The sequence below is a fragment of the Schistocerca americana genome, chromosome 6, assembly GCF_021461395.2.
Source record: "Schistocerca americana isolate TAMUIC-IGC-003095 chromosome 6, iqSchAmer2.1, whole genome shotgun sequence".
NCBI lineage: Eukaryota > Metazoa > Arthropoda > Insecta > Orthoptera > Acrididae > Schistocerca > Schistocerca americana.
In genome coordinates, this window is record NC_060124.1 from 456,910,993 (window position 1) to 456,932,993 (window position 22,001).

The 22,001-nt window shown below is 42.6% G+C and overlaps 1 protein-coding gene across 1 annotated transcript in view; it reads right to left on the reverse strand.

Moving 5' to 3' along the window:
* Positions 1-1,778: 1,778 nt before the first annotated feature.
* Positions 1,779-22,001, reverse strand: part of LOC124620206 (calphotin-like) — a 130,522-nt gene continuing 110,299 nt past the window's right edge. Inside the window, exons 3-4 of the mRNA XM_047146873.1 lie at positions 18,508-18,748; positions 1,779-1,918 (exon numbers count right to left, since the gene is read on the reverse strand). Coding sequence (XP_047002829.1) covers positions 1,779-1,918; positions 18,508-18,748 — 381 coding nt within the window. The remainder of the gene's footprint in view (positions 1,919-18,507; positions 18,749-22,001) is intronic.

Here is a 22,001-nt window from a genome sequence, read left to right on the forward strand (position 1 = left end):
GTGGTGTGGGTTTGATTTGCGTCTGTAGAGACGATATTAGGTGGCCTGTCTTACCGCTGTGTAATGACGCACCAGTTCGAGGATGTTCGTTTGATTAATGTTACCGTCCTTAGAGACGTAGGTGGCCAGATTCTAGCAGGAGCGAAGAAACGCACCATTTTCGAGGGTATTTTGAGTGTGTTGTTGCGTCCACAGAGAAGTGCGGTGATCTGTCTTGTACGGAATGTCTGGACGCACCGAATTCGAGGCTTTAATGTAGCGATGTGGGTCGTAGCACCCGGTGGTTTATTTGTATTTGTCTGGTACGTTCCACGTGTGCTCGTGTGAACACCGACAAGGTTGAAAGAGTAGGTTATCGAGATAATCACAAGAGAAACATTCTCAAGGATGCGCGAAGCTGGAGAACTTGATTACAAATATGTAACAACTGTAAACATGAATACTAAAAATTTAATGCAATTTTTCAGGAATCAGCGTTATAAAAATTTCATACCGTACAAAACGCATAAATACTAAGGAAGATTGGGCATGAAGAAAATAAGCAAAGGAAAGGCTTCAGGAAGAAAAGCAGAGATGTCAGTAATTGATAACTATAACTAATCTGGGAAAGAATCTGGTTTTTTTTTTTTTTTTTTTTTCACGGGAAATGTGGGGTGTCCAACGTTGAGAGCAAGGACGGAACGAAAGATAACTTCCCTTCCTTTTTCCTTAGTCCTAGTCGGCCAACAATTCCCCAACACATCCTAGAAACATTATGTTATGTCTGCATCATGAAGTATTGAAGTAGAAACTACAAGTCATTTACATAGTATCCATAGTACAAAGTGAAACATTGTAGTAAGAATTGGTGGTGGTAAATATTCTAACGAAACGTTTTCTTTCCCTACAGCAAAACGAAAAAAGGATAATGATGTTATTTTGTTTAAATGAGTTAAATTGATAAAATTGGTAGATATTAATATTATTGACAAGAGTGAATGTATGTAAAATACGTAATTTATGTCTAGAGTAGAGAGAGTAAACTTTGTAAAGGATCCTATAAAATGTAATGATTTACTTTGTATAAAACTAAAATGGATGGAAATTGTAAACAGATGGATGTGGATGTTTGGTCTCAGAGGACTGGCACGCAGAAGAGGGAGAGTGTTTGGCGTACGTGGAGTACCGGCCACAGTGGGACGCCAGCAAGGAGAAATCACTGTCGCTTTCTGTGGCCGAAGTAGGTAGCCAGCTGGTGGTGGGCTGAGGGCACAGGGAAGGCACCCCTTCCACTAGAGCGCTCCAGCTGACCGTGAAAGTGCCGGCATGGCGAGAAGTAGGACCCGTGCAGCGGCCTGCCATCACAACAGCTGTCCTTCATAGTGGGGAGTCCAAAGCTTGAATAGCCCAGCGGAGAGGAGGACGGCTCAAGGCCGACTGCCCATTCTCTCTCTGCAGACAACAAGGTTGTAGTGGACAAAGACTGACTGAGGGGCAACAGTAAACGCAGCTTGTGTGGATGCATCCAAAGCCTTCTACACTGTGGTATTGCAGCTGTGTACATAAGCATATTAACATCTCCTGGTCCTAACTGTCACAAAATTTCCCTATCCAAAAACAATAGCTGATGAAACGTAACATGAAGAAAGAAGACTAGGTAACATATGAGATTGGAAGAACATGAGGAATGAAATAGGAAACAGTGACACAAGTCCTTAGTCGCCGAAGAAGAGTATAGGTTCCTAAAGCCCTGTCAGTACACAGCACAACATCTATGCACTACCAATTAAATCGTGATCTTACACCTCTTGTACCAGCCATAGTTCTGGAAGTCCTGCAGCTAACTGAAGAGGCCTATTGTACGTCGGAGGACATTCCTGAATCATGACCATTGTTGCTGAACCACCATGGAGCCGTGGGTCTGGGGGTCCATCAGCACCTTTCAACAGCACCACAAATGCATTAATCTACAAGCGTAAAGTGTTGTGATAGCGCCAGTGAAAACAACATGGTTAGGTCGGTGAATATCAACGTCTTTCTGTAACTAAAACTTTTTCAGGATCAACAATGGACATTATATAAAAGACAATAATTTATCCATGAAATAACATATTTATGTCTTATTGTATTTTGTATTTTATCTTTTGCTTTCATATTATTATAGATGTATTTTTCTATTATGTTATGTCCTAATATTTCATTATGCAGTGTCTATGTATGTTTTATATGTTCATTTTTGCGTGATTCAATGATATATTTAAATCATATGTGTTGGCTCTGAGCACTATGCGACTTAACTTCTGAGGTCATCAGTCGCCTAGAACAATTAAACCTAACTAACCTAAGGACATCACACACATCCATGCCCGAGGCAGGATTCGAACCTGCGACCGGTGCGGTCGCTCGGCTCCAGACTGTAGCGCCTAGAACCGCACGGTCACTCCGGCTGGCTAATGATATGTGTTTTTCATCATAGTAGAGAGGCCACGAAGTATTAAATCGATATTTATGTTGTATTTCACATGTCTACACATGATACAGGTACTGGGCCTGTTCAGAAGTTATTAAAAAGTGTTGTATGTTTGAATTTCAACACAAACATCAGAACAGAAAAAGGCCCAGAAACAATAACACGTTGTGTTAAAGTTAACTCAAATGAGAATGTAATTACTTGTTTAAAATAATTAAATGTAGGTGGCCACTCTAGAAAATTTACTTACGTAGGGAAGAATAAATGAAGAGTGAGAGGACCTTAAGTCAAATGCTAAGGTTTGCCGTTTCATAAGGAATAGATTTCGTAAATATTGTTTGCTTGCTTTTTCTTGAACATTTTTGTAAGGACATGAGACAGTGTTTGATGCAAGTCGTAACTCGATATTCTGAAAGAAAGAGAGGCGGCATCAAATGTAAATGTTCTCATGCCAAATATTAAATTCTAAGGCAGTACTCATGATTGAATGGAGGAATGATTGAGATTAGGAATGAGATGGGCTCTTACTTGTTCTTTGCTGAGGAAAATGAGAATTTTACACTGCGCATGATGACACCATGAGAATCATCTTGCTTGTATAAAATTTCCAGGAAGGAAGGGGTTATGAAAGGTGGCTTTCATTTGTGACATTCATTTCGAAGATTATTCTGCATATTTGGAGTAAATAAACCCATATAATGGTTAATTAGTCTTATTAGGTGGATTAGAAAGAGAGATGCGTTATGATTAAAAACATGTCTCAAATAATACGGGCTTTGGTAATAATAATATTTAGTTGCATGCTGTAGTTGTAAGCAAAGTGGATTTGCCAGTGGGGGCGGGGAGGCGAAGGCCGGTGAACGCCGGAAGAGCATTGTGCAGGGGCTGGGGATCCCAGGGGATGCGGCCACTGACCTGCAAGCATCAAAAAGGAACGCCGCCAGGTGCCAGGTGAGAGAGAGAGGGGAAATGTCGAGCAGACAGAGAGCGTCAAACGTACGCGCTGGCGCTGCCCGGTCGCGCGCTGTTTTAGCGGCAAATGGGCAGAGCTCTGATTGGGCAGTTCATACGAAAGTGCGGGAAACGCCGAGGGTCAACGCCCGCTGTTTGAACAGAGAAATTTTTCGATAGGTGGGGAAATTGTAACACTCCGCGAGGGAGATGTGGGAGGCCTTTACAACGACGGGATTGGATGATTCGAGTTTGGCGGCAAGATTGTCGCAAGAGCATCGTGCAGAGAGCGATAGGTGGGGAGAGCGTCTTGTGCCGTGAAAGCGGACAGCCGCAAAGTTCGGTAGCTCTGAGATAGGGACTTAGTTTCTGAATATTGTGCTGTGTATGATCTAGAGTCTGCAGCTACAGTAGGACATCAGCGTCCACGATAGGCATTGCATTGACTACTAGTATAATTGCAGTTGATTCCGCCTTATAGGCTGGCAGTCACCATTGAACGTAGTCAACCAGTGCACAGAGCTATGATACTGGTATTGCACGTTAGTACAAGACACACTGGGCTGCACCTTAAAGGTTGTTGAGCCAGTCTTGAAAGCATTGTATACCATTTAGAGGAAATATAGGGCTTCTGGTATTAGCAGTTTCTGAGTAGTTTATTCTGCTCAAGATATTTGAGAGACTTATCTTAATTGCAGCTACAGTCGTCGCCATAGCAGTATCGACGGAGCCAGCACGCTGCTAGACGGTATTGTAAAACTTGCAGCAGCGGCAGTAAAGTTCAGAAATAGTTGATGGATCGTGTTCTTGCCATCCACTGAGCATCCGTGCAGTTTTGCTTACATTTCGTTATTGGTTATTTGTCTTTTTGCATGTCCTTTGCTTTGTTTCTTGGTGGTGGTGTCCGAAGTGCGTATTATTTCAGACACAAAAGAGATTATAGGAACGCAGTCAGATCGCATTCACCATTTGCTTATCCAGGGGCATAATTAAGTCTAACTTCGCATCAACTTAACATTGAGATTATAGGAATGCAGTCGGATCGCATTTACAATTTGCTTATCCAGGGGCATGATTAAATCTAACTTCGCATCAACTTAACATTAAGAGCTGAGAGCCAATCTTACCAGTATAGTATATCTAAGAACAGTGTACAGTTAGTTCAATATAATCTAATTTCTATCGTGAGATAATTTACCATAAATACAAGTTATTTAGAATATGGCTTTTGATTCAGTAGTTGGTGGTAGTTAGCCGTCACTGCCACATTAATAGACTTTATTCATGTTTAATAACGGCGACTACCCCGAAGAGAACCCCTAGAAATCTCCCGCCGGGTGCTGGAGACAGTTTACTTAAGGTGGTGTGGTGAGCCGTATACGATGTAGACGCTGGTTCAATCTGTACCGTTTGAAATATTGTAGCGGAATCCATTCAGTGATGATGGTAGCCAAAGTAACATTCCTTCCCAACTATATGTCTGTGGGTACCGCATTCATATAACGTATTGTTGTCAAATGGGGACAGGCTTGCTCTGCAGTGAAAGTGACCACCTTAGATCCAATTGCCCCAGGAGGGTATTTGTAATGAAATCTTAATTTAAACATCGTCGAAATTTTACATTAGCTGATCTCGTTTCTATTGCTCACGATGTTGGTGACACATCTTCCCCTTGTGCAATAGCACATCAGATTCATGCGCAGTTTATCTGTTCCCTTGGTGTCACAGACTCAGGTGACTTCGGCACAACCAGTTGTTGTTACCTCTGCGCAGGGATTGGTGGGCATGACATCGCACCGTTTAACCCAGATGTAACTCTTGACCTCTCTCTCTAATGCGTCGATCTCAATTGCGGGGATCTCATCCTCTGCAGGTCCTTATTTGTAATCTAATTTAGCTATCATTCAAGAACAGCCTACGTCCCCGACTGACAACCCTGTGTTTCGTCTTAGTCGTAAACAATGTGTCGCTGATCCGACGAAGCTCGCTGCATCAGTTTGACAGACAGTTCATTTCTGCCACGTCATCTCCATGTACATCACCCAGTTTACCGAAGTCAAGCCGTTGTCTCCCTCAATTATTTTTACCCACCTTCATTACAAAATTAATTATTTACTGATTCCTCAGAAGAATTCTATCATCATATCCGTCCCGTTTGTCAAGATGTACGACACACATCTTTCCCTCCCTTTTAGTACCTGTACATCTTTATTAGTAATGCAAGCCACACACATAATCTTCAGCACTCTTCTGTAGCAGTAACACCATATGTGAGATATTTCTATTCTGCTTATGTTTGAATCATTAATCGACCGTGATTCATTTCCAGATTGCTGTAAGCTGCAGACAAAACACTTTAGGGGGGACTTTCAACAATTTATATTTGATGTTGACGCATTTCTCTTTATTTCTGAAAACGTTTCTGGCTGTTTGTAATCACCACTTACATTCTCTTTATTTCTCCTATAATCAGTTATGTAACTGCTCAAATAGGAAAACAAAGGTACTGCTTTCGATCTCAATTTATAATGTGATTCTCCCAGCGTCACGTGATTTAATTCGAACTATTTAAAATTGGAGAAGTGCAAGAATGTTTTTCTCATAATCTGTTTTCACGATGCTGTCAATTCCATTCAACAGATGTTCTGAGTATTTTGTCTTCTCTTATTACTGAATTATAAAAACTTTTTAATTGTGACCTTGACACTTTCATTTTTTTGTTCAATTTCTTCGTGATTTCGTTACTGCTTCTTCTTGGATAGAATGAATAAAATTGGGTATGCGCCACAACTGTTTCCTACTCAAGTACTGCTTCTCTTACAGATCCTCTGAGTCACATGCCATTCTTCTTGTTTCTGTTCAAGTTACAGAAAACTTGTTGCTCCCCGGATTTTGCCAGTGAGAATTCAAAAAAATGTATTAAAGTTCACACTGGGGGAATATTTACCGAAAACTACGAGATTTAACTCCCTCAAGGTTGAAGAGTACTACTCAAAGATGAAGACATTAGTACAACAGGAACTGTCTTGTTTACCGGCCGCGTGGAACCAGTCAGAAGTCTAAAAAAAAAAAAAAAAAAAAATGCGCTGCAGCCATGTAATGTCACATAACTGGTTCGATGATTCATTTCAGGCATCGGAAAAAGCTACCTTCATCATACCTATTCAATGATTATTGTGTATAGACAAAATATCAGCAATAGCCCTTGTTTACATCAATACTGACACGACAAATATATTGACGTATTGTATATTTTTAGCTCGTAAACGAAAACCTCTGGAACAACTACAAGGGAGCTGATTAGAAGGATACAGTACATTGAATGCCTTCTGTAAACCAACCTGCTAGATGTGATCACGAAAATACTAGGAGAATTCAACGCAAGGATCTCGTCTATGACACTGGTAATCAAACTGTTTTGATTAAGAGACAATACTAGCGTTGTAGGGCGACATTTTTGGCAGCTTATGAAAGGGCTTTGTGAGGAGGGGTGGGGGGGGGGGGGAGGGGTGGGAGGGAACAGCCACTCAAAGAGAAATTCAATTCTCACCAAACCATGGTTGTTGATAGAAGCCTACTACTTACACTTTTTGAATCGACCTATTATAATGCATCACACCAAATATTTTTACCCAAAGAAAATTTTTCCGAAGGTTTACGTATGGCCTAAGTGGGTACTGTAGCCAGTGCCATTGCATAGGATCCCATATTTGTTTCTCTGGTATCCCGTCACATTTTCTAGGCGTCTTCTCGGCTTGTGTATCAAAGAATGCCATCCAGCTGCAGCTTTTGTGTTAGGTCAAATACAACGCAACAGAGACAACATTATGTAATTTAACTTAATTCAAAAGTGTCACAAACGGACGGATAGCTTTGTATATAAAATGTTTAGAAGTCAATTTTTCCCGTCGTATTGCGTGTGTTTTCTGAAAGATTTAATCCTTATTGGGATAGGCATCTCGGCCGTTTTACCCGACGAATAGTGTGGCCACATTTTCCGATAGGACGGCCTGTCGGCATTACTGATCCACCAAAGAAACTACCAAACTGAATTACATAACAAGGAACTACATTTTCTGGTTGAAAGGCTTTGTTTGAATATTGATGTTGTACAAAAATTATTACTCCTCATAGAAGTGCGGTAATAAGAATAATACGAATGGTTTATCTTACATTAGACAACTCAAAAAGAAAAAACGTTCTTAGTACAGAATAACGGAACAAGCTTTCTCTCTCAGTTACACTGGTAACAATGACAATGTGTATCAGAACTATTCTGACCACTTCTCGGAAGGCAGCAGCGCAGTTCGGGACAAAAAATTGGCAACGGTTACTATTACCGTCCTGACCACTTTACCACACCTTCCCCTGCTGATCTTAGTGTTAAATGGTAATCTAAATAAATTAGTAAGTAATATTAGTTAATAACAGTATCTGCAATATGAAAAACACCACAAATGTTTACTAATTGTTGTTTGTATCATTTTTACGTTACTGATTGTATTCTGTCGCAAAAGCCTTAATTTGATATCAGATTCCTTGATACAGACATGTACTACCTTTGAAGATGACCATTTGGATAACGTGCATTTACGTCTCCACTTTACTTCCATTTGACATTCATGCCGTAGCAACTGATCGGTGCTCGTTGCGAAAGACCGAGAGTATTCAGCATTGAAAGACAAACAATAAAATATCCCTCCCGTCTCAGTTCTGTCACCCCTGCAGTAACCACACTACACACCACCTTGTCCCTGACGTAAGCGGTAAACTTTACTTGTCTCACGGCCGAATTCACCAATGTCAATTGAAATTAAGCACATCTTTAAATATTACTGTCGCTGTAAGTATTTTTGTTTGTTACCGTGCAAAAAACATACTATTAAGAGCCTCTTAACGTTAATTGACATTTTGAATTCAGTTGTTAGTTGCTTGTAGCGTACGAGACCGTTAAATGCAGCTGAGAATCGCGGGCGGCACGAATACTTGATTCGACCCGCATGCTGCCCGCGGACCACCGATCTAGAATGTGTGGATGGTAAAGCATTAGAGCAACTATCTCGTTGCCAAATCTTGTCTCTGACGAAATCTATCGGGAGACAAAGATATAAAAAATCTCGAACGCTTGGAGGCGCACGAAATCATGTTTAGACTAACACTTGAATCACAAAACAACAGTGATCTGTGTCATTTTCATGAAAAACTTCGAACTTGTCTGCTACAGCGTCAGATAGTGGCACACTGTAGCTGCACTAACAAGCATCGGTAGCGTTACCGCCTGCCACACAGGGGGCCCGGGTTCGATTCCCGGCAGCGGACTGGATACTGTATGTCCTTCATCATCACTGACTCGCAAGTCGCCGATATAGCGTCACCTAAATAGGACTTGCAATACGACGGCCGAGCTCCGCCGAATAGGGCCTCAGGCCAAGAATGCCATACAATCATTTTATTTTATTTCATGATGAGAAATAATGCTATTGATGTGACACAAATATTAGGGATAAAAGTGCGACCTACTGAATATGAAAATGAAATCGTGGTCGAGGACAGAGAGTTCCGGGTATATTATGTATCATAATAATTCGTAAATATAGTGGAGAAGACACAGAAGTTCATGAAGCTACGCTGGATAGATATATTAAGTTTTTTTTACAGACAGGAAAAATCCTGAACCTGAAAACCTCATCTCCAGAACAACAGAAGCAATCCAGTCAAAGAGACTACGAAATATATCCACCCAGACAATCAAGGCCCAGTGTACTAGAAGATATTGGTGATAGCGTACTAGAGAACATATATGAAGACTCTTGAAGTTTTCCCGGCGTGGGCCGGCCGCGGTGTGGTCTAGCGATTCTGGCGCTGCAGTCCGGAACCGCGGGACTGCTACGGTCGCAGGTTCGAATCCTGCCTCGGGCATGGGTGTGTGTGCTGTCCTTAGGTTAGTTATGTTTAAGTAGTTCTAAGTTCTAGGGGACTTATGACCTAAGATGTTGAGTCCCATAGTGCTCAGAGCCATTTGAACCATTTTTTTTCCCGGCGTATCGAATATTCCACAAGATTTCGGGATTGCAGCCGGATCTCATCGACTTCTTTCCACGATATTTCGGCTGACAACCTTACAGCCATCTTCAGACGAGTGTTTGACACTGGAGATTGCTATTTTTTTTTCTTTTCTTTATTGTGATTTCATTCCCCTGCCCCATATGGGCAGGGGAGGGCTGTCAGCAGCACAATCCGCCGCTCTTCAGCCGAGTGACATGACAACTAAAACAAGAATAAAGTAACACATACACAAGGAGGTAAAAAAGGGGAACATAAAACAGAGTAAGGGGAGAAAATGGAGGTAAAAATACACTGACATGTAGACGTTCATTGGGGACAGTTAAAAAAGTCACCAGAAAGTTAAAAAACACAGTTGGCGATTCTTAAAACACAGAGAAGACACTGGATGCGCATGCACAGGTTAAAAGTTGGCCACAGTATTAAAAACACTCCGAAACAACACACTTAAAACCCACTTGGAGCACACACGACGAAGAATAAAACTACCAGGTGGGACCTGCCGAGGGAAAGGTCAGAGAGGATGGAAAAGGAGGGGAGAGCATGGGGCAGCTGGGGAAGCGGCGAGATTGCTAGTGTAAGTCGCTCTATTTATACGTAAAAGTGCCGCAGGCGCGCGTGCGCAAGTTACCGTAGCATGCGCGCCACCTCTCGATTCCAAGGCCCTCTACAATATTACTGCATCTATGGAGCGCAATCGAATGCGTGAAAAAAGTAAAATATGCACGCAGGCGTGGCCAAAACAATAAAATGCAAAATTTCAATATTAAAATTACTTGTCGCTCGACGTGTCAGAAGCCATAAAAAGTCTTCTTTTGGTTGAAATTAAAGAAATCAACGGGTCCCAGGCCTTATTCAATAAAAAGCCGCCATCACGATTAATGAGATTATCCGCTAAACGTATTTCCACGGATTCCTTCACAACTGAATCCCAGAAGGATCTCGATGGGGCCAAGATTTTCGTGGCCGAATAATCCATAGTATGTCCTGTGGAAATACAATGTTCGGCTATGGCCGACTTACTGGGCTGTAAAAGGCGAGTGTGGCGCTCATGTTCAACGCAGCGGTCGTGTACTGTGCGTGTGGTTTGACCAATGTAGGCTTTCCCACATAAATTATAAATTCCAGCCTTCCGTAATCCCAGATCATCCTTGGCTGAGCCCAAAAGAGCACGAGTCTTTGTAGGTGACCGGAAGATTGCTTTCACACGATGTTTCTCTAAAGTTCTGCCTACTTTCGATGAAATGTTCCCGACATATGGGAGAAATGCTCTGGACTTAAACACCTCCTTATCCTCTTGATCTTGTTGGTGGTCACGTTTTTTCCTCCTTAAAGCAGTACTGACCTGATGTACAGAATATCCATTATGTTGAAATACCGATTTCAAGTGCTCTAATTCGTCTGCAAGGCTGTCTTTATCAGACACGACATGTGCCCTATGCACCAACGTTCGAAGGACGCCCATAGTTTGTGCCGGGTGATGACAGCTTGACGCCTGCAGGTACAGATCCGTATGCGTGGGTTTTCGATAGACCGAATGCCCCAATGACCTATCCATTCTGCGTTTAACCATGACGTCCAGAAATGGTAGGCAACCATCTTTTTCAACTTCCATCGTAAACTGAATGTTTGTGTGGATGGAATTCAGATGTTGTAAAAACCGTGAAAGCTCTTCTTCACCGTGAGGCCACACTACAAAGGTATCGTCCACGTACCGCCAGAAGACTGTTGGTTTCAACATCGCCGAATCGAGAGCCCTCTCCTCAAAGTCTTCCATATAAACGTTTACTACCAGAGGGGACAGAGGACTGCCCATGGCAACACCGTCAAGTTGCTCAATATATTCATTATTAAATAGAAAGTAAGTAGAGGACAGGGCATGGCGAAACAGCGCCGTTATATCGGCCGTAAACTTATTGCCGATAAGTGACAATGAATCCAAAAGAGGGACCCTCGTGAAGAGTGAAACGACATCCAAACTTACTAACAAGTCCGAATCCTTCAGCTGTAGTGTTCTCAGTCTATTGATAAAGTCCGCAGAGTTGCGAATATGGTGCGTACATTTGCCAACAAAAGGTCTCAGTAGCGAAGCCAAATGACTAGATAAATCATGTGTTGGAGCACCGACATTGCTCACTGAGACTCTGCGATAGACAATCAATTCTCAGCTTCAGTGTATTCGCCTGTGTTGGAATACGTTCGGCAAAAGGTATGTTATGATTCTGACACCACCTTAAAATGTAATTAGTCTGGTCTTTGATATTGGACTGCTTGAATGTGAAAATGATTTTGAATGTAAAGATGTGGTTTTAATGAGATGTGCACACTATTCTCTTCCACTTTGCTTTAACAACTTCATCGAAATCCCACATCTGCACTTTGAGGACTAATACACTGGTCTCCAAAATTAAAGCAACAAACTACTATTTCCCCGTCCTGTGCCTAATTCACTATATAATCATACAAACTGTCACCAGATATCGTTACGATCGTGTTGTGCGCGGAAAATGGCATTCCGGTCAACGTACAACCACGCCAGCAATGATGTCAGGACGGCTATCAAGCTGAGTAGTGTTTGCAGGAAGTCCCACATCCACAATCGCTGTGTTCACAGTCACAGACTCTGCAGTATGGCACAGAGAAACCGCCTACAGATTCTCTGCTGTGGAGAGCCACAGGAAGAATGCAAGCAGGAGATTCGCGAACTGATGTGGCCCGATGGCTTAAAGTTAATCGTTCTGTTGGTTCTCGGATGAGGCGACACTTTATAGAGACTGAAACTATGTCCTGGACACCAGAACAGAACCGACCACTTGTGACGTCAGAAAGAGTGGACTTTTATTTGGCTGTAAGGGAACGACGCTTACGCCTTAGTACTGCACTGCAACAGGCATCTGACCTCGTAGCACCCCCTGGACGTATTGTATCGAGGCAAACGTTGTACAGAAGGCTTCAGAAGAGAGGCATTTATTGCTGGAGTCCTGCTGTCTGTTCACCACTGGAGTGTCTTCACAGAAGGGGAACCTGGATGGTAGAAAGTTGGGTTAATGTTCTTTTTACAGATGAGTCCCGATTTGGTCTGGGGAGTATTTCTGGTCGGATTCGAATCTGGAGGGCATGCGTGGAACATTGTGTAAAGAGATCGATATCAACGAGGATCCCTGATGGTGCGGGCAGGGATTATGTTCGCCACACGAAAACCTCTTCATACAATTGTATGGGTGAATCAGCAAGATTTAACTGCTATCAGGTACCATGAGGAGATCTTGGAATCCCATGCGCGATTGTTGCGAGGTGGTGTGGGCCCAGACCTGTACTGATGTAAGATAATGGTCGACTTTATAGAGCACGGATGGTTGTTTTTTTTTTCTGGGAACGGAAGATATTGCTCGCATGGCGTGGCCTGCTCGCTCTACCGATTTGAATGCCGCAGAGCATGTCTGGTATGCACTGTGAAGACGCGTTGTATTACTACATCATCCACCAACCACTCTCCAAGACTTGTGAGCAACTCTGCAGGAAGGATGAGCGTTATTGCCTCAACATGAGAATGATTACATCATGCGCAGCATGTAGCGTCGTTGTCAGAGCCAGAGGTGGCCACACACAGTACTGAGCACATTAAACAGTTGCCAGAATGTGTGTGCAAATCCGTTAAATTGAAAAAAAACCGAAGATTTTTGTCTACTATTATGCATGTTGCAGTTGATTACGTTCTATATTCTTCACATTGTTTCTTCTTTACTTTCACCTGTTTATACTGTTTTGTGGCAAAATAAACGCAACCTCTTAAAATTTTCGTTCGTTGCTTTAATTTTGGACACCATAATATAAGCATCAACAGTTGTGTGGGATATGTATGTTTAGCGTTATTATAATTGCTTTGAGCACAGGTTTCTTGGCACTGTTGGTTGAAAATGTAATGATCCACTGACTTCATTCAATTACTTATAATTTCTCTTCTATTATGCCAATATTTTGTTATTTTGTTTCTCTCTATTACGATTTCACTTATGAAAGAATGCAAAGTTTTTCAAGAAAATGACACATACTACTGAAATGACACAGACCACTGTCCCTTTTTATGACCGAGTGTTATTCTAAACAAGTTTCTTGCGGTTCCGTGCGTTCGAGCTCAAAGGTGTTCACTGTCAAGACAACGCAAGAACTCCCCAAAGGAAAGTGAGCAACGAGATGTCGTCAGTCCGAAGGTTTATTTGATTACCACAACTTTTCATTAGACTTGGTCCTGGTATAGGTGGTACGCCCCTACCATCAACCGACCTTCGAAATAATTTACCCAGTCAGTAATATGGGTAACTACAGGTTAACATGGACTCCGACCTACCGTGCTGTTCAGTATTTTCCACATTAACAGACAATGCCGTGGAGTGGAAGAGTGTTAAGTAACAGCTAATAATCTTTGGATCCCATACCTCGGATTCGTAGTATGGTATTAGAAACTAAGCCGCCAGGTATTTCAGTTTTGCTATAGCAGCTCCTATGTCGTTGTGGCGAGCAGGAAGTTCCACTTCAAACAGAAAACTTAGGAAACTGAAATTTTGAGAAATGTGATTTGTTTTGTATAAAGTTACAGCATAGGCGATAAAATCAATCGCCTCTCTATCAGGACAGAATTACGTGTGAAATCTGTAAAAGATCATTACTAGACCGAGGATACGACGATGAAAGCGGATTATACTCGTCTTTGAACTTGGAGACCAGGACAAGAAAAGCAAAAATGTGAATGTGATCTGTAATTCAGTGCGGGCTGGGAATTGGAGACACACAAGTTAAATTTTTTGGAAATATGTGGTAAGTTCCTGTGGGACCAAACTGCTGAGGACAACACACGCACCCATGCCCGAGGGGGGACTCGGACCTCCGACGGGGGCGGTCGCGCGAACCGTGGCAAGGCGCCCTACGCCGCACGGCTACCCCGCGCGGCGACACAGAAGAAACTGCAATAGCTGCATATCGTATGTATCGATAGTCCGCCTTTAGTGACACATTTCTTCCCGTAGGTCACGATCAGTGGCGGTTTCTACGAAAAGAGAATGGGTCGGGGCATCCCAGATACAGAAATGGAAGGACAGCTCGTTTGTGGGAACATGGAGTGCAACGTTAACTAGTTCTTGTTTTCTTGGTCTTCACTCCGAACACTGGTTTGATGCAGCTCTTCATGCTAATATATCCTACGGTCGCAGGTTCAAATCTTTCCTCGGGCATGGATGTGTGTGATGTCCTTAGGTTAGTTAGGTTTAAGTAGTTCTGAGTTCTAGGGGACTGATGACCTCAGAAGTTAAGTCCCATAGTGCTCAGAGCCATTTGAACCATTTCATTCTTTTCGAGTCATGAGTCTTCTGACTGGTTTGATGCGGCCCGCCACGAATTCATCTCCTGTTCCAACCTCTTCATCTCGGAGTAGCTCATGCAACTTACTCCATCAGTTATTGCTGGACGTGTTCCAATTTCTGTCTTCCTCTACAGTTTTTATCCTCTACAGTTCCTTCTGGTACCATTGAAGTTATTCCGTGATTTCTTGACAGACGTCCTACCATCCTCTCCCTTCCTCTTGTCAGTGTTTTCCATATATTCCTTTCCTCGTCTATTCTCCGGAGAATCTTCTCATTCTTTATCTTATCAGTCCACCCAATTTTCATCATTCTTCTGTGGCACCACATCTCGAATTCCTCTATTCTATTCTATTCCGGTTTTCCACCAGTCCATGTTTCACTACCAGATATTGATCGGCTTCAGACGCACATTCTCAGATATTTCTTCCTCAGATTGAGGCCTATGTTTGATACTAGTACACGTGGCCAGGAATATTTTCTTTTTTTTTTGAGTGCTAGTTTGCTTTTTATGACCTCCTTGCTTCGTCTATTCAATTTTTCTGTCCAGGTAGCAGAATTCCTTAACTTCATCAACTTCGTGATCTCTAGTCCAGACGTTAATTCCACATTCTGTCTTATTAGACTGAGCATCGATTCAGCAGATCCTGCAGTTTCTCTTCACTTACACTTAGTATAGTAATGTTATGGCGAATCTTATCATTGATATCCTTTCACCTTGACTTAATTCCACACTTGAACCCTTCTTTTATTTCCGTCATTGCTTCGTCAATATGTATATTGAACAATAGGAGAGAAAGACTTCATCCCCGTCTTACATCCGTTTTAATCCGAGCACTTCGTTCTTGGTCTTCTATTCCCTTTGTTTCCTCTTGCTCTTGTACCTATTGCATTTTACCCGTCTATCCCTATAGCTTAGTTTTTCTCAGAATTTCTTACATCTCGTACCATTTGAGCAGTCGAACTCTTGGTGCAGCTCGACAAACTCAAATGTACGTATCCTGCTTGTTCTTTAGTCTTGTTTTCATTATCAACCGCATCAGAACCGCCTCTGTAGTGTCCTTACTGTTCCTAAACGCAAACTGATCGTCATCAAAGACATCCTCAATTTTCTTTCCCATTTTTCCGTATATTCAATATATTTTGGATAAATGACAGCATCTGTCATGAAGACTGAAATACTTTATTTTACAGATCGATTTCGATCACTTTATGATCATCTCCAGTGCAAATTATTGAAACCATGTAGGCCCACGTTATAGTAACACTTCATTTATTATGAGGTGTGACATGTACTGTGGCGATTACTTCCAACAGATGTATTCTATTTTACTCCGTATAATAACTTTGAAATTACAGAAGATCCTATCGAGTGATGTTAGCAGTTGCCAATCCAACGTACAGTTCGTACCTGGACAGTACGTGGATCGGCAACTGCTATGGTCACAAGAAAGGTTCTTCTGTTATTTCAAAATTATTGTATGCAGTAAAAGTGAAGATATCTGCTAGAAGTAATCACCACAGCACATGTTACACTTCACAGAAAGTGTTCTGTTATTACGACATGGGTTTATAAGGTTCAAATAATTTTCATTGAGGATGGTCACACAGTGACCGAAATCGGTCTGTAAAATAAAGGATTTCCATATTTACGACCGATGTTCCCATTTATCCAAAATATATTGGCGGTAACACGGTCGTGGTGCACACGGTTCCCAATGCAATTATTCTCGCCAGCAGCTTGGTTGCATGAGCTCTTCAGCTAATTGTGCAATAGTTATTGTACTTGTTGGCTCTTGAAATCTTCGAAATTCAGTGGATGATCTTTTTCCGAAAGTTCGGTGTTATATCACTAGATTCATACATTTACGTTCAAAGCTTTGTCTCCTTCTACAACTTTTACCCGGTGTATCTCCTTCTATTATCCAACTGTTAATTCCTTAATGCTTTAGAATGTGTCCTGCCAACCAGTCCTTTCGTTTAATCAGGTTGTATCATTTTTTTTTCTTTTCCGCAATTGGATTCATTAGTATTCGATATACCCATCTAATCTTCAGCATTCTTCTACAGCACCAAATTTCAAAAGGTTCAATTTTTTTTCTAGTCCGAATGACCTACCGTTGACTTTTCACGGCCGCTATTTTACTGTTTAGGGAAATACCAATAGATAACACTTCTTTACACTTAAATTTTTACTGTAAAAAATTCGGAGAGGTTGAAAAAATCAGACAATCAGTTGCTAAACAATGGTTTATAAGCCCCTGACCTCAGTTTCGATATTTCTAAAAATTTCTTCTTCAGAAGTAATGGGCGTTCTTACATTACATGGTGATACATTACGTGTAATATACCACCACATTATGTAATAAGACCCACTCCGTCTGAAGAAGGTATTTTTAAATATGCAGAGACTTAGGTCAATGCCTATGTTTTGCAACTGGTTGGCCGATTTTTTCTACCTCTTTAGATTTATACAGTTACTGATGCGAAGCCATGTTTAATATTTTGTAAACAAATTCCTCTTTTCAATAAACGGTTTTTTTTCTACTACCTCTTTGCATTCTATACTTTTCCTACTTCGGCTATTATCAGCTATTTTGCTGCCCAAAGAGTAAAAGTCTTATATCGATATAAGTGTCTTATTTTGCAGTCTGATTCCCTCTGCAACGTCTGATTCAATTCGATTGCAGTCCATTAGCCTCGTTTTACTGTTGTGGGAGATCATAACCTCGTTTCAAAACACAATCAATGCCCATTATTTTATCCATCCTCTTCAGCTGTAGTCGTATATAATGAAATAATAAGCAACCAACCGTATAAAAGAAATTTAATTTCTTGACCGGTTTCTGGCACTTAGCACCCTTCTTCAGAAGGTTATACTTATCGCATTATTAGCGAGTTTTATCAATAAGGTGCACAGAGTAAAATGCCTTGGTCATGTGGTTCATAGTGTCGGTACATTATACTAATTTTATACAGACGCTATGAGCCACACGACCACGGAATTTTGCTGTATGCACCTTACTGTTGACACTCGCAAATAATGCGATACGTATAACCTCCTAAAGAAGGGCAATAAGCGCACGAAACCGATAAAGAAATTAAATTACTTTTATCCATCTGATTGCATATTGTTTCATTACACAATCCATGCTGTTTAACTTCTCTTCCAAGTCCTCAGGCCGGCCGCAGTGGCCGAGCTGTTCTAGGCGTTACAGTCTGGAACCGCGCGACCGCTACGGCCGGAGGTTCGAATCCAGCCTCGGGCATGGATGGGTGTGATGTCCTTAGGTTAGTTAGGTTTAATTAGTTCTAAGTTTTAGGCGACTGATGACCTCAGAAGTTAAGTCGCATAGTGCTCAGAGCCATTTGCACATCCGCCGGCTTACCTTAGGCAGCACATAATCAACACCGGCGTCTCAGTATGCCTATCAGAATTGCATCATGTCTACTTATCGATGAAACGAGTGAGGCGAAAGCAGACGCGTTTCAATATAGGATCTCGAGCGTGGGGTCTGTAGCTAGCAGAAACGGCTGCAGCAGCGGTAGCAGCAGTAGCGGCGCTGAGCCAACACAGCGCGTCCGCTCCCCAGCCTGCAGTTAATCAGGCTCATCGTCTTGCCACGAAATATTTGCCGAGCGAAACGGTTTCAAATATTAACTAAGCGCCAGCTGCGATAAAGTGCAAACACGAGTGGAGTCGCGGCGCTTGCCGCTGGAGGCCGAAGCCGCGCGCTGTTTGAACAGCGCCTCGGCCCGGCTGCGGTCTGGGCGTGGCGGCTGCTCGAAGCTCCGCGCAGAGCGGCACAGCGCGGCCCAACTTGGTCGTGAGTCTAGTCGGCAGCTGTTCTCCAGCTACAGCGGCAGCTGGGGGCGAAGCGGCGAGGGCGGTGCGGGCTCCCAGCCGCGCTCTGGATACGGGTGGAGCTCCCTGGGAGGGGGGCGGCCTCATTGTCTTACCAGGCAGACGTCCCGCTTCCAAAGTTAGCAGTCAAATATAACCCGAGGCTGGTGTGAACCCATGCGCCGTCTCACACTGTTGTAGTTCAGCGCGAGTATAATCGCACCGACGGGAAACCAACGTGGTGACCCGCAGTTTTTAGAGAAAAGTCATATTTAAGAACCACCAACAGTTACTATTGAAAAAAGCCTCTGGACGTTGGACATAACTCAGAAAGTTGTTGCGAACTTAACAAAACTATCGGTAGTGTTACAGGACTGTTATTGTCTTTGATTTATATTAATGATAGAGTGCGTAAAGTTGGAGGCTCCGCGAGAGTGCTGTTGTCTTTAGAAAGATAGCAACGCCAGAAGTCTGTGGTGAAATCGAAAACGGTATTCGGAGGCTCAGTGGATGGTGCGGGACTGGCAGTTGACTATGTGTTGTGTATATAGTTCCGCGTAGTCAGCGCGTACACAACTTTCCCACTAGAGCGCGCCCCGCTAAGCACAACAGCGCAGGCGCAGAGCTCGTCCGTCTCCGCTCTACGAGATGGCGCTGTCTTAGAGACGGACCAAATTCTGCTTCCGTCGATCCGCGTATTAATATGTGACACAGCCAATGAGATTGCTGCTAACGTAGAACCTTTTCTCCTAGCGGATCACACTCGCGCAGTGATACCTGAACGCGCGAGGTATTATAACGAGTGTACAGACCTCCGATTAGTTAGTCTGCATTAGTCTGCATTTGTCTGTAGTCAAGTTTCAGTCTGCGCCTAATAAGATTATCATATTCCTGTACATAGCCATGAAGATAAATGTGTAGACATTTTGTCAAGTATCAGAGATATGTGAGAATAAGATTAACGTACCAAGACCAAAGGAACTTCAGATTATCAATTGTAAACAGCATCCAGAATCAAGTTAAGTAAGGTTTATGATTGTTATTATTTTAACAAATGTGTGTGAAAATTAATCAAGTTCTGTTTAAAGTTGGTCACCGTCAATCTGCTACTCTAAGCGTGCAAGTGGCATTTCTATCGTCTGACCTAACGGCAGAAGATAAATACGCCACGATAAGACCACGAGACATATTGCTGACACTCGCCTACTTCGTTAGAGCGACAAGTCAAATAATCTGATGGTGTGTGTACCGAAGGTCTTACAGTACGCACACCACACTATGGTAGTGAATAAATGTAACGTGTTGCGAATAAACAGGGGAAGAAATACTCTGATATCCACTTGAAATGCTGAGGACATATAACTGGAGACTGTAACTACCGTATCATACGTACGAAACAACCACCAGGAACTACCCACAGGGGAAAGTCCATATAATTTCACGGAAATGGAGTTCATTCCCTGAGAAAGTAGGTTACGAAACACTTCTTCGACCTATTATTGAGAACTGTTCATTAGTCTCGGACCCTTAGCAGTTTGATTTAATGGAGAAGAGCTTGGAAGAGCGGCGCGTTTTTGGGAAGTATGGTTTAATTGGTGCGAGACGGTTATGGAAATGCTCAACACGTTCCAATGGCAGACTATAGATGAGAAGAGTTCTGTATCACGGAGAGGGTTACTGTTAAAATTGCGAAAGCGTGCGCCTCAAGACGAATAGAATGAAATTTAACTTTCTCCCACATACGTTTCGCAACAGGACAACGTCGTAAAAATCGGATAAATGACATCTCATACCGAAGTCTTACGACATTCGTGGATGGTTCAGGGAAGGCATAATGTTGATTTTTCGGAGTATAGATTTCCGTTTCAATTTAATTGCCACCAGTTACAATCACCGTATCACCATAACATACCAAGACATTATTTACGTTATTCCGTACTTATCTTCTAAAAGTCAAATAAAATCCACACTACATATTCGAGTACGCTGAGCGTTCTCCAAACTGGAGTTTGAAAATTGAATATATTTAGTTTCTCGCAGTTCATTTAGCTATATTAATGCATTTTACTGTTGACTATATAAATGCACTTCAGGGTTAGGGGAACATTCAGTAACGTCGGATAGTGGAGGAATATTTGCTCGCGAAAGGCAAAGGTCCCTAGTTCGAGCCTCGGCCTAGCGCACAGCCCTGATCTGCCAGGAAGCCCAATATCAGCGCACACTCCTCTAGGTCCCTAGTTCGAGCCTCGGCCTAGCGCACAGCCCTGATCTGCAAGGAAGCCCAATATCAGCACACCCCACTGCAGAGTGAAAATTTTATTCTGGAAACATACCCCAGTCATGTACTGTGCGGCTGGTCCCGGCGTAGACCCGAGTCCCACCCCGGGCATGGGTGTGTGTGCTTGTCCTTACGGTAATTTAGGTTAAGTAGTGTGTAAGCTTAGGGACCGATGACCTTACCAATTAATCCCATAAGATTTCACACACATTTGAACAAAGATGTTTTGAGCATTTTTACTTGTAAATCAAACCTCTTTTCCTTCACGAATCTTTCGACACATCGTCATACCGTATGTATCGACTTCCAAGTATTCGTAACATTGGTTCTTCTATTGAGGTACAAGCAAAACCAGATAAGCGGTCTTGGTCCATGCTGTTCCTCAAACAAGCGTTTTTCTCCTTTAGAGACAAGAAAAACTCCTTACAATTGAAGCACTTGTTGTAGGAATGGTAGCAATTAGACAAAATATTTTGAAGACTTCGGGAAGCATTTGGTCCATTTCATTCTCAGTTAGTTTTTTCCCTCAATTTTACACAGGGTGGGCATGTGTAGGTAGAATTGTATCCTGCTGTCAAACGTAAAAACTATACCGATTTTTCCCATAAAACTACAAGAAAATGGAGTCTGCCTATTTTTGTAGAATGAGGACATTATTTTACTATCGTCAGTTTTGTGTTCTTCTTTTTAATAAATGCTCGGTTATAAGAGATACAGTCACATTAAATACCTGTTCTCCGCTGCAGAACGGCGTTGTGTGTGATGGTCCATTGTGTGCGGTCCCCCAACACAGATGCCTTAGCGTTGGCGAAGGGCCTTTCCTCGGGGCAGACTGTGAGCAGCGAGCGACCGCGATAGGATGGTTGTTGGCCGCAAGAAAACCACAAGGCGCTCGGCGATAGCAGTTGACCATTTGACAAAGCCTGTATCCCCCTGTAGGTGAGTAGAGGGAAGGAGAGAGGGATGGGCGGAACGAGAGGAGGTAAGAGGGCCTCGAATTTCGGCAGTTTGTAATTGTACATCGAGGGGAATGCATGTTCAAATACCGTCCCCTCCGCAATC